This window comes from Bos mutus, chromosome 15 (assembly GCF_027580195.1).
Source record: "Bos mutus isolate GX-2022 chromosome 15, NWIPB_WYAK_1.1, whole genome shotgun sequence".
Lineage (NCBI taxonomy): Eukaryota > Metazoa > Chordata > Mammalia > Artiodactyla > Bovidae > Bos > Bos mutus.
In genome coordinates this window covers 52006930-52021064 of record NC_091631.1, presented here as the reverse complement: position 1 = coordinate 52021064, position 14135 = coordinate 52006930, and the positions used below count along the sequence as shown (strand labels likewise).

The 14135-nt window shown below is 38.3% G+C and overlaps 1 protein-coding gene across 1 annotated transcript in view; it reads left to right on the top strand.

Moving 5' to 3' along the window:
- The window catches only part of PAFAH1B2 (platelet activating factor acetylhydrolase 1b catalytic subunit 2), a 28553-nt gene extending 15007 nt beyond the window's left edge, over positions 1 to 13546 (top strand). The window contains exons 3-6 of the mRNA XM_070384160.1: positions 3782 to 3871; positions 4788 to 4904; positions 6250 to 6372; positions 10230 to 13546. Of these exons, the coding sequence (XP_070240261.1) occupies positions 3782 to 3871; positions 4788 to 4904; positions 6250 to 6372; positions 10230 to 10508 (609 nt within the window). The 3' untranslated portion in view covers positions 10509 to 13546. The remainder of the gene's footprint in view (positions 1 to 3781; positions 3872 to 4787; positions 4905 to 6249; positions 6373 to 10229) is intronic.
- The last annotated feature ends 589 nt before the right edge of the window (positions 13547 to 14135 follow it).

The window sequence follows — 14135 nt, the reverse complement described above, 5'->3', positions numbered from 1 at the left end:
ATGAGTGATGTTGAGCATCTTTGCATGTGTTTGTTAGCCATCTGTATGTCTTCTTTGGAGAAATGTCTGTTTAGTTCTTTGGCCCATTTTTTGATTGGGTTGTTTATTTTTCTGGAATTGAGCTGCAGGAGTTGCTTGTATATTTTTGAGATTAGTTGTTTGTCAGTTGCTTCATTTGCTATTATTTTCTCCCATTCTAAAGGGATTTTAAGAGACAAATTGTCTGGATCCTGATTTTAAAAAACATAAAATTTCGTAACATTGAGTTTGAACACTAGTTGTTTGTTGATATTAAAGAGTTGCTATTAATTTTAGAAGAGTAGAACTGGTATTTTGGTAGTGAATTTTTTAAATCTTTTAAGAGTTACATATTGAAATTTTTATACATGAAGTGCTCCATCCTTGGTTTGCTTCAAAGTAACTTGAGAATGAGATGGGGCAGTAGTTGCTGAAATGTTGAATTAATAATGCCCATAGTTAGATGATTGCTGTAACTGGTGATGGATATATGCAGATCCATTGTATTGTCTTGCTTTCCTGTATGCTTGACATTTTCCATAGTAAAAATTTTTTTTCAGGGTGATACTAAAAGACTTGACTGTAGACAAATTTAATAGCAAATCATATCAAAACAGTAACCAGCTAAAAAAGGTTTAGCAGCAGACAGAAGTATTTGCAATAAATATTACAGATGACACACTGATGTTTTTGTTGTATCATCAGTAAAAATATCCTCAGATATACTAGATAAATATCTCAATGAGCATGACAAGAACTGTTTAACTTTTTGTTTCCAAAAGGTACAGATTAAAACAATGAGGAGAAGAAGAAGGAGGGAGAGGGAAATATTAATGACCAGTACAGGTGTGACTATCGGAGAAGGCGATAGCACCCCACTCCAGTACTCTTGCCTGGAAAAGCCCATGGACGGAGGAGCCTGGTGGGCTGCGGTCCATGAGGCCACTAAGAGTCGGACACGACTGAGCGACTTCACTTTCACTTTTCATTTTCCTGCATTGGAGAAGGAAATGGCAACCCACTCCAGTGTTCTTGCCTGGAGAATCCCAGGGACGGGGGAGCCTGTTGGACTGCCGTCTGTGGGGTCGCACAGAGTCGGACACGACTGAAGCGACTTAGCAGCACAGGTGTGACTATGGTAAAATGAGTTCTTATACACACACGCTGGAGTCAGTATAGATACAGCCAATAGCCATTTTGTTAAGAATTTGGAAATATCTCTAAGACCCATAAAAGTGTTAATCTTTGACCTAAAAACCTACCAACATGTAAAAAAAAAAAGTAAATTTCTTCATCTCAGTCAATAGGAGGTTCCTGGCAAATTTTCACTAGGAAAAGAGCTAAACAAATGTACGTCTCACTGGATGCATCAGTAGGATATTAAGTAGTGTTAGAAAGTATGGTTATAGGGGATTCCCTGGCAGTTTAGTGGTTAGGACTCCATGCTCTCACTGCAAAGGCCCTGGATTCAATCCCTGATCAGTAACTAAAGTCCCACCAACTGTGTGGCCTGGCCAAATAAGTAAATGAACATTCTTTTTAATTTATGTGATAAAATTTTTTTTTTTAATTTTTTTATTTTTAAAAAAAAATCCATCCTGAACCCTCCTCCCTCCTCCCTCCCCATACCATCAAAATTTTTTTAAAATTATGATTATGGAAATCATGTAGCCACATAGAAAAATGTTTTTAATATAATATTATATGCAATTATAATGGCCCTATTTATTGAGTGCCTATTGGGTGCTAGCAAAAAGCTGGGTCTCTTTTATGGAACTCTCATTTTTACAACTCAAACAGAATTGTCAGAAGATGTGGAAGCCTTGGGTTATGTACCTGCTTAAGGTCGCTGATCCGAAAGTAGTTAAGCTGGAATTGGCACATAGGTTTTCTGCCCCCAAAGCTGTGTTGCCAGAAGGAGATGTGCATATATTTCAACTATTTTAAGGCGGGGGAGGAATGGGGAATGTGTGAAAAAATGATGAGAAAAGGTACCCCAAAACATTAATAGGTACTGGTTAAGATGGTAGGGCTATAAGTATTTTGCTTTGATCTTTTCTGTTTTTCGAAGCTCATTGCAACTATTTAAAAAGGAAATGTAAAGGACTGAAACCATTAGAACAGCAGAGCTTAAATTCCATGATGTTCTTTAAAAGTGAGCTGTTTTTGTTGGTATTGAGAAGTAGTTGATACCTGAGTACCCACAGAGAGATGACATGATGTGAAAGAGCACTACTCAGTGAAATTAAAGTTTTATTCTTGCTCATCTTATCCCTTAAGTTTAAAAACACTGTTGAAATAATAGTAATTTTTAAAAAATGATTGAACCCTGGTTGGGGATCTAAGATCCCACCGCACTGCGCAGCCAAAAAAAAAAAAACACTCTAAAGTGCTTGCTTTGGCAACATATATGCAAAAAAAAAATTGTTTACACAAGAAAAAAGAAAAAGCTATCCCAAATCCTGTCAAATTAAGAAGAGATGTCTTAATTGTCAAATTATTTCCAGAAATGTTTTTGTATTTTCACCAGTCTCAGTGGAATATCTCAGTTTCAGCACAGTGTCATCTCCACTTGTATTACCAGCAGAAACACTTAAGTAGCATCTCCACCTTAGGGGAAGCATAATTGAATGTAGCGTTTAAGAAGAAACTGCATTTGGACCTTTCTATAGAACTGGGTTAGAGACCTGCTAAAGCATTGTGTTAATTTGTTTTGGGGATGAATATAAAAACTTAAACTGTGTCTTCTGGTTTAACATCAATGAATAAAATCTTTTTACCTTAAGAGCAGAGAGAAGCATGCCTGGGCTAGGTCACCCCAGCCTAGAAACTTGGATTAGACTGAAAAAGCCTGATTCTTAGTTTGCCAACATCTCACATTGAGAGGTTAGCAGACATTTTCAAAGACCATACTAAAATCATTCAAATAAAATGCATGCCTTTTGATTGGATCCTAGTTTTAAAAATAGATAATATAAAATACTTTATTCAATTCTTAGAACCATTGTAAAGATTGAATATTAGTTGTGGGATTATTGTTCATTTTCTTAGATGTATTGATAATAGTTCTATGGCTTTACAGTAGACTGCCCTTATGCTTAGGAGATGCTTGTGAAATTTTTTGTTTTTGATGTGTCTAGCTGCGCCAGGTCTTGGTTGCGGCGTGTGGGTTCTTCAGCCTTCATTGTGGCATGTGAGCTCTTAGTTGCAGCCTGTGGAATCTAGTTCCATGAACAGAAATCGAACCTGGACCCCCTGCATTGGGAGCACAGATTCTTAGCCACTGGACCACCAGGGAAGTCCTTGCATTTGGAATATTTAAAGGTGAAGAATCAGAGTGTGGCAGCTTACCCTCAGATGATTCACCAAACACACAGATAAAGCAAATATGGGAAAATGTTGAATGTAGGTGGAGTGTGTACAGGTAGTCATTGTATTACTTCAGCTTTTCATATGTCTAAGTGTTCTTCATAAGAGTTGGAGGAAAAGATAAGCTTTATTTAAATATATATATGTGTGTGTGTGTGTGTGAGAATGCATTTTTCTGTTCCGGTTTCTGCAGCGTTCCAGTTTTCTCGAGCACATGAGAATGATCAGTTTGGTAGGACCCAACAGTTAATTGCAGTTGAGAGGAATCAGCTTTAGGGACAGACCAAAGAGAATGTTTAATAACAGAGTAACTGGTTGGACAACTGTTCTAAGCCAAGAAGTCTCACAGGGAAAGAAATGCCAGCTTCTGATTGTTCTTTCTTCCTCACACCAGCACAACAGATTTGTCCTGGACTGCAAAGACAAAGAGCCGGATGTCCTGTTCGTGGGGGACTCCATGGTACAGTTGATGCAGCAGTATGAGGTAAAGTGAAGGGGCTCGGGTGGTCCTGGGCTGCTAATGTCAACACATCCGTCAATAACAGACTTTCATCCATTCTGCTCTAATTCGGAGTTAGAAGGGAAATCAGACCTACTTGATGGGATTCTTGGTGCCATCAAGCACGAGACAGAAAATGTAGCATTTTTATTAGTACACTCCCCTTTTTCCATTGGCTTCCAAGAAGCCTTACATTATATTTGTCCTAGTCATGACTTTCAGTTCTTACTTGCATTTTACTATTTCTTTGCTTGTATTTGCCCATTTTTGTCCTAGCTGTGATTCTCAATTCTTACTATTTGTGTTTTACCATTTTAAAATGTTATGTATTTTTGGGGTGAACTTTTGAATCTCTTTAGGCATTCTCCCAAGGGAAATTTAAAAGAAAAGATAGGTTTCTTTTTGTGTTTAGCACTCTTGCTGCTGCTGCTAAGTTGCTTCAGTCGTGTCCGACTCTGTGCGACCCCATAGATGGCAGCCCACCAGGCTCCCCGTCCCTGGGATTCTCCAGGCAAGAACACTGGAGTGGGTTGCCATTTCCTTCTCCAATTAAGCACTCTTAAGTTTTTTCATCTCATGTTTCTACTTCCCCTCATTTCTTTTAAGTGATTTAATAAAGGGAAAGATGAATATATTGAGTTGACTGCTTAATTATAAATGTTGGTACCTATTAAGTGCACAACCTCTGCGTTGTGACTCAAGTCCTGAGCTGAGGCCTAATGCTGCACTGAGAGCTGAGTTCCAAAGCGCTTTCGGCAGTTGGGAGCATACCACTTGGGGTGTTAATATTTGAATACAGAAAAAGGAAGCTGTTATTTCAAATGCCTCACAATACATTGCAGTTGAGGGATTTTATTTCCCAATAATTTTAGCTTAAATAAATGAATTTTTCTCTTTTTAGATATGGCGAGAGCTTTTTTCTCCACTTCATGCACTGAATTTTGGAATTGGGGGAGATACAACAAGACATGTTTTATGGAGACTAAAGAATGGAGAACTGGAGAATATTAAACCTAAGGTGAAATGAAGCTTTTTAAAAAAAAAAACCTTAATCTTAAGTCTTTTGCAGAGAGTTAAATTGTCAGAAACTGGTAGTTTTTAAGAAAAATTTCTTCTGGGACTTCCCTGGTGGTCCAGTGGCTAAGATTTCATGCTCCCAATGCAGGGGGCATGAGTTTGATAGTCAAGGAACTAGATCCCACATGCCACAACTAAGACCTGGCTCGGCCAAATAAGTAAAAAAAAGTGTTTAAAAATTTTTTTTCAGTTGCTTCTTTAAACCATTATTTCATTGTTGTTCTTGGCTTCATGCCTTTTTAAGATAGATGATTTTATCATTGTTTAAGAACATTCCAAATACATGCTTAATTACGGATCAGTGTATTGCTTGTGTGGCTCATACTTGAAATTGTTACAATTATCTTCGTCTGCTGTTGGAAGAGATTTGATGCTAATGAGGTTTGCTATTCTATGGTCCCGAGGCAGTAAGGGGAGGAAAGTCCTCAGAGGTGGGCCATTGGAGCAGGGCTATGATTCACTTGAGGAAGTAATTTTGGATTCACTTAACACACAAACAGATTGGTATTTACGGCCTGCAAGTTCTTCTAAAGGAAATTTGAAGCAGATGTGAACAAATGTTCAGCACAAACATGTACCCAGTGCCTTATCAAATTATCAGTGTCCTGAGTTGGCATGCTGCATATAAGTTTTTCCAACCCCAGACAACGAAAAGAGAACAAAACTGAGGCACTGATAACAGTTGCCGTAGTAGAAAGTGTTTTATTTTTGCCTAATAGAAAAACTCATGCATATTCTTTTTGTGCTAGGTGGAAATTACTTCGTTGGGTTACATGGTAAGATGTATGTCTGTAGATGATAGTCACCATGTAAAAATTTTTGTTAAAGCAGAAAAACTTAAGAAAACTATAACCAGCCTCCATGCCACTGACTTTACCTTAAGTAGAACTGTGTATTTATACCCACTACCCTCCCTTGGGTATTTTTATTTTTATTTTTTCTAGGAGGTTACATCTACTAGAGTCCAATTAAATGGGGGTTTTTTTGTTTTTTTTTTTGGTATAGTTTCTGGATTTTAAGAGATTAACTACCAATTCCACAATGATAAAGAAGTTTTCCTGTCTCTTCCTAGCACAACTTTACCACTTAAGTATTGCTTTGTTTGGAATTTATCCTGATATTAATATATATGAGCCCTATATTACTGTTTTAAGATGGCCTGCCCTGTTGAAGTTAACCATTTGAGAAGTTCATCTTTCCTTTTTTGATTTTTGAAATAAGATTTTCAACTAACTAGTGGACATTCCTTTATCCTGAGTGTCTTTTCTTCCTTCCCTCAATTACAGGTCATCGTTGTCTGGGTAGGAACAAACAACCATGAAAATACAGCAGAGGAAGTAGCAGGTGGAATCGAGGCCATCGTACAGCTTATCAACACAAGGCAGCCACAGGCCAAAATCATTGTATTGGTATGTGGTCTTTGGGTGGGTGGAGACCTCAGTATCTTAAAGTAAAGGTGAGGTGTCTTTTTAGAAATGGGATCACTCATGAATATAGAGAATCTTTAGGTTGGAAGCAGCTTATGATGCTCCTGAGAAGCTCTTGTCTGGTATGTGCCATTGTCTTATGGGTCTCATCATTTCCTAGAATCAGCTGTGGGGATTATCTTTTTTCTGCTCATCCTTATTTAGAATTATAAGTTCTCTTTATTGCCTAAGGTAGACTTCATTTTTTTCTTCCCTTAACTTTAAGTTTTCTGATCTTCTGATAATTTTTTAAATGCATATGACATTTTTTCTAGTCCTGAGTTCTCTTTTTTTATTAGTTTGTTTATTTGATTGCACGGAATCTTGATTAAGGCATTTAGAATCTTCCATTTTTGTTGTAGCATGAGGGATCTTTTTTTTTGGTAAGTTGCAAGCATGTGGGATCTAATTTCCTCACCAGGGATCAAACCCAGGACCCCTGCGTCAGGAGCGTGGCGTCTTAGCCACTGGACCACTAGGGAAGTCCCCTGAATTCTCTTTTCATTAGACCTGGGTTTAGACTAGCCTAGATCTGTTGTTTTATTCCATTGTCAATATAGTAAAGGTGGTGTATTTATCAGGATCTCTGAATTCTTTATCAGAGATTCCATCAGGAAGAAAATAGGTACTTCATAACCTTACCCCATGAGGAAATGTTACCCTCCGTACAATTAAAAGCATTGTCTTTATTATCTCAGGGGTAAACAGCTGTTTATTTCAGTGTTAAAGTTTACCTGTAGGCATTCTTAGCCAGCTAAAAACATGTTTTTGAGAAATCTCGTATATATTCGGTGTTTTAATGAGATAAGTGTTATTAAGGTAGTCATTTGTTCAAAAAAAGTGTGAGAATCACTATGTACGAGGCACTCTCCTAGGTCCCGAGCATGTAGAGATGAGTAAGACGTAGTCCCTCTCAGGGAGCTGGTAGATGGACATTGCAGGATAAATACGTAAAAGTTGACATCTGAGTTTAGTTTTAAAAAATTCATTGGTCTCCAGACAAATGGAGAAATGAAAGAAGAGAAAGTATTACAGAGAAGAAAGAGAGGAGGAAGAGGGAGGAAGAAAGGAAGGAAATGATCAAAGACTTCTTCATATATGTGTGTGTTGGGTGAGTGAAGGAGGGTACTAGAAGAATTGAAGGTTATCATGGAATAAAGTTCAGGTCTGGGGTAGTTCGGAGAAAGAGGCCACAGTTCCCATGTTAGGAGTTTGGATATTATAGCAGAGTTCTGGGGAGCCAGGTCTTGTTTTTTTTATTACATGGTATTTAATTAACTTACTTGTTTAGATCCTGCCTTATTCCAGAAAGGATTACATTATGGTTAAGAGTCCCATCTCTGAAGTACAGTGGCTGGTACATTGTACTTGCTTAGGACATACTTGTTGCCTGAGTGTTGCTAAATAAATCCTCCGTAAATATTCTTTGTTTCAGCCAGGCTTTTGAGTTTGATATACAGTGGTGTTATCTATAATACTAAAACATTGGAAGTAACCTAAATAATCAACCCCATGGGAGAATGATTACACGTCATTGAATGTAATAGCACTAATCATGTGACAATTACAAAGTCTGTGTGCAAACAAAATTTACAGTATTATTTAATCGAAAAGTCTGAATCCTAAACAATGTATATTATATTTGGAATTGCTTGAAAATGAATATGCAAATTAGAAAAGGAAATGAATTTTAAATCGTTGTTACATGGTAAAGAAATTAGGATTGTAATTTTTTGTCTCCTGTAACATTAGCAATTACCACTTACTACAGAGAAAACTCACAGATCACATGGCGTACCCTTGATACATATTTATTAAGGAAAATGTTCGGCAAAACATACATTACTTTTCTCATCCTTGCTTGACAGTCCCAGTAGGCGTGGCGCTTTGCTTTTGCAGCTTAACATTTTTATGGCTTTAACTGCTGTGACATTTTCTGAAAGTCAGAACAGCATATTTGTTTGTTGGTCGCTGACCATCTTTCCTAGTCGTTCATTATATCTCAGCCAAGCTTTGATGTGCCAACAGTGAGGGCTGCTTTTCTTTGTTAACTGTTAGATGCAAAACCTTGCACTTTTTAACTGTCATATAAACTAGGATTTAGGGTTGACCTCATTTGCACTTAACAGGGATAGAAGGAAATGTTGGTGTACCATATTCATAGTTCTGTAGCTCTTTTTGGAACTGTACAGTCACACAGCAAATTGAAAATAAAAGCCCAATGTTTTGCTGAAATAATATAAAGTAGACATGAATAAGTACTTCCTTTGGGCATAAAACTTTTCTTGTTCTTTTGGTAGAATGCCTACAGAAAACCCATTTTTATGAAATAAGACCTCTTACCAAACCCAGTAGGAGAAACAGGTGGCAGCATTTTTGCCTGAATAACAACAACTTGCTGTCGTGACATCCTGAGCTGTAGTGGTGTTGGTTGGGGGTTTCTGACAATCTTATGATAGGGTCAGTTATCTGTAAAGCCATTTCTAGTTTGAGATGATAAAACCTTCTCTTGGCATATAAGAGCCAGCTTTTATTTACTATAGGAGAATGACAGACACCTGATTTAGCTGAAAAATATATTAGATCATTAACAAGTAAGTTAAAAACATATTTAGGATACATCTCTGTTTTGTTTATTGTTTTGAACTTTTTGTTGGTCTTGGAGTATAGCCGATTAACAATGGTATGATAGTTTCAGTGAACACCAAAGAAACTCAGCCACACATATCCTTGTATCCACTCTCCCCCAAACTCTCCTTCCATCCAGGCTGCCACATAACATTGAGCAGAGTTCCCTCATGTATATATTTTGGTGGGAGAATACTATACATTTGAAATTTGGTACGTGTTTTATACTTAGAGCACACCTCAAATTATCTTGGATTTGGCCATTTGGAAGTCCCTTTTACCTGGCTGCTGAATGCTTGTGACTGTGCCCCATCATTTTGGGGGGGGATACTTCTTTACTTTCTGTCATTCAGGATATTCCAAACTCATCTTGTACCTGCCACATCTCTCTTCGTACTACCAGGTAGTACGTGGCTCTGATTCATCAAGACAGCACTTGTTCCAGCTCCGTTTCTCATGTGTGGTAGTGAGGTGTCAGGTGGCATTGAGGAATAGATGTGTGTTTGAGCCAGATATTCTAGCTATATGGTGGACTGTTTGGAGAATAAATTGAAGGGAAGATACTACTGAAGGGAAGATGGTCAGTCAGGAGATTTTTACATTAATTGAGATGAGTAGTGATAGATAACAATGTTGTTTATAATCAGAAAGAAAAGAATGGATGAGAAAAATATTTAGGATGTAAAAGCTGAGTGATTTAACAATAAATAGACAAGGTTTATGGGATGAGAGACTTGGGGATGTTGAAAGGACAGTTGCCATAGAGAATGTGGAAGGAATATAGTCCCGGGGAGATGATAAATGGTTTTTGGACATGTTGAGTTAGAAGTGCCTGAGAGACATTCAGGTTTGGTTCTATACCTGGACGTTCAGTAGGAGTTCTGAAGCCATGGAAGTGATCTGGGCTAAAGTGTGTAGAATGGGAAGAGTACTGGCCCAAGGACAAGACCCTGAGGAATACCAGCAATTAAGGAACAGGAGGAGGAAGAGGAACCTGAGAAGAAACCAAGCAGGAATAGTCAGAGAACTTTTCATTAAAATGGGCCTAGTCCAGTGTTTCAGAAATCAAAGGTATAAAAAATGCTAAATGGAGAGTCCCAGGGATATTTGAAATCACAAGTAAGTAGAGGAAAACAGTGTGTCTTCTCATATTCTTCTCTGCTCTTCCCCAGGGTTTGTTACCTCGAGGTGAGAAGCCCAACCCCTTGAGGCAAAAGAATGCCAAGGTGAACCAGCTCCTCAAGGTCTCCCTGCCGAAGCTCGCCAACGTTCAGCTCCTGGACACAGACGGGGGCTTCGTGCACTCGGACGGTGCCATCTCCTGCCACGACATGTTTGATTTTCTGCATCTCACAGGAGGTGGCTATGCAAAGATCTGCAAACCCCTCCATGAACTGATCATGCAGTTGTTGGAGGAAACACCTGAGGAAAAACAAACCACCATTGCCTGACTGGCTCCCATCAGTGTTACTAGCATCCCAGCCTCCTCAGATCAGTTCTCTCACTGGCACTACAGAATCCTTCTCTTTCTTAAGGCACTTTGCATTGTCGAATGTTCCTATCTAGTGTTTGAAGGGGAGGAGGGATTTAAACTGGTCCTGTACATAGAAGGTTTGTTTTACACAGGAAAAAAATTAGCCAAGGAAGATGGTTGTTTAAATTCATTTGAAACCAGAAGGGGACTTTTTAGTTATATGTGTGACACAGTCATTGAATTATCACTGTTTTTCCTAGGACAACATCAAGCCTAAGTACTGAACAAAATGAAGATGCTTGGCCTTTCTTTGTATGGATTATGTCATATATAATAATGATTAGAATCACACCTACTTGGCTTTAAAACAGATGTTTTTCCAGTTGTTAAAGTTCATTATTTAGTCTTTTTTGTTTTGCTTTACTCATACATATTCTCAATGTTGTAGCAACATATAGCATCAGATTGAACGTGCTTGTCATTCATATATGGGAGATGCTATAGTCACTAGTGAATTTGTTCCACTCTTAATCCTTCCCATGCTTAGCAGTGAAAAATAGGTTTGGCCCCATGTGGGGGACTCTGTTGAGGGTATTATTTTTATGCTGCTGAATATCATGTCTGTAATAGACCCATGCATGCAGCCTTTCCTCTATTCCCCCTCATCCCCTCTCTTTTTTGGGGGTCCTTGTTGACATTACAAGCTTTTAACACATTTTTAACCTAGGAGCTCTGTTGCTGGAAGTGTGAGTCCCCAGCCAGTTACTCTTATGATGATATTACTGGTGTGTAACTCATTCCTGTGTGGTGTTCTGTGCTATAGTCTGTGTAGTGCTGTCCATATTCAGAGTTCTGATTGGTTATGTTTTGTTTCTCCCTTAAAACCTGTTAACAGTTTTTCGTCTTTTAGGGGGAAAAAATTGGAACTCTGTTTCCAACTCCATAAGACCTGGCTTTTTTTCTTGGCTTAGTTTTTAAATTATCAGTCCAGAAAAATTTGGCCTCTTCTCATGGGGAAACAGTGAAACTGCTCTTCAGAATAAACACTCTACTTGACCCCCCCTATTTTAGTAAAAAAAAAAAAAAATAGGTTTGTGTAACCTTAAGGACTTCTCCTTAATATATCTTCATCTGTGAATTTCTTTCAAGAGAGCTCTTTGTAATCTTAATGGTTTGATGAGCTACAAGAACTGCCGTTTAAAAAATAATAGGAGCAGGTGGTTTATTATTTAATATACCAATGGAATATATACAAACTGGATCTACAAACGAATACTTTAAACTGGACCAGGTGGATATTGAAGTAACCCATCCAGATGGGCTCTGCAGAGATTCAGCTTAACGTTCAAGTTCAGTAACTAAGGCGTATGTTTCATACTTGGCTTGCAAGGTTCATGGCATTGCTGTTGTGTGTTGGAGGGGGATTTGTGGTTTGTGCTAAGAGCCACATCTGATTGAAAGGGATAGAACTTGGGCAGATTTTTTTTTTTCTCGTCAAGGCTTTTTCTAGGTATTTTGTGGGGTTTTTTTGTTTGTTTTTGTTTTGGTCTTTAAAAAAAAACAACTTTTGAATGTATCATGTCTTCATTAACAACTGAAAATATATGTGATGTTTACTAAACTTGTTTAGTATATTAAATTTTCCTTTTTATTTTTAGTAGCCCAGGCTCTTGAGTTTTTCAGGACAGACTTTTTTTCTTAGCTGAGGTATAATTATAGGGAGGAGAATTAATTAAGCCACAGTTTTATGTGTGAAAAGACTGTTTCCTCTCCAGGTCTTTTTCTGTTGTCAGAGGTGGGAGTACGGTCCAAACCCCATTAGGTCACTCCGGCAGCATGTGCTTTTAGCTTCTCTCTTGACTAGGAGTCACATATCCCTTTGTCAGCTGGCCTTCAGCTCCTTTGCTTCTGTGTATAAACCTTGGATGTTACTACATTTTATATTTACCAGAGCTATTCGAGCAATAGTATTTGAACCACTAGCCTTTGAAATAAAAGTCAGCCCCGTTATTAACAGTGCAGATACTGAGTCCACTTGGATTTCTTGCAGCTTTCTTTGCACTGCTTTAGGCAAAAAGTGTTCATCTGGTTTTTTTCATTTGACACCCCAGTTTGCTGCAGTGACAGAACTTAATGCCTAATCTGTAGAGTTCATATATATATATATAAAATATATATACCCACACAAACACATATATATATGAAGTTTAATGAACTGTCCAAGTGAAACATCCTAACTGTCCTTGTGATTAAGGAGCCAGTTTTGCAGGCAGCCAGCGCGGTGTTTTTCTGTTGGTCTCCCAGCATACGCCCATTCCTTTGCCCGCCCATTCCTGCTACACTCGATGGCAGCTGGTGACACCACTGTGAAGGTTTCTGCGGTCCTGTCTTGAGTGTGGCAGGCTGGAGGTGTACTGCCAGAGGTGAGCTGGGGCGTGTTCTGTTCCCCACACATTTCTAAACTGCTACAGGCAGTGTACTGGCTACCACCTCAAGTCCAGACACAAGTCTAAAGCTGAATTTTGTGTCAGTAACGTTAACCCACCGAAACAAATCTTGAGTAGCTCGTATCCTGCTCTTAGGAATTCTGTTGTCATTTAAAAGTAATGTTCAACTTTCTTTTCCTTTTTCATTTGTTTAACCTAGTCACTGTTTACAGCTGTATGCTAAAGCCTGAGATATTGTCTGTGCTGTGGTGTATGAGCATTGCCAATTTTATATTTATTGCAGCAAAAAAGAAACTAAAGATATATGAAAATGAGGAGCATGGCTTTGCTCCTAAATCTGTGTGGGTGCATGTGGGAGAAGTGAATTGGGGTCTCTTCAAAGGAGGCTTTTGGGGGTGGGGTCACCCAGGCTTCTCCTTGGTGTTCCTGCTTGGGGATCACTGCTGCTAGCTGACTGGACCTCCCCAACGGAAGTTTTGTGATTCTGCTTTGGCAAAGTTTCATTGACCAGTAGAACTCATTCTGTTTTAGTGCATATTTCAATATAAATGTAAACATTTCACTCGAACTCACTGTCTTTCTGTCTCCTTTATCATAGCTTGAATTCCAGTGGCAAAAGAAGGGATGGTTTTTTTTTTCCTAATCACAATTAATTAGATACTTTAGTCATCTTGTTTCTTTTCTGTGGAACTGAATGTTCCAGGCTGACCCTCGTCACGGATCTCCTTGGGGGTGTAGAATGGTCAGCGGGGTGGGATGAGCAGATAGAAGGAATCTTAAGTAGATAAATGGAAACAACTGTCAAATAAAATGTTTCAGATTTGTTAGTACTATCTGGTAGTTAAAAACAATTAACTCTAAAAATTATTAAATTGACCTTTTGATGCTTTTTCCTAATTTCAGTCTTTAGAATTTTATTCACGTTAACTGCCCCAGCTTCCACGGTTTCTCCATTCCTCACGCTAATAATCACCAGTTTTTCTTGTTTACACTTTGGCATATTTCTTTATTGTTGCCCCCAGCTTAAACTTAAGTGTTTCAAATTAATTGGACTATTCTGAGTTTCTGTGCCATCTAGGGAGAAAAGATTCAAGATAGTATTTCCCATATATTAACCACCTAAGCACTTTAGGTGGGTGCATTCCCACTTTACTGTT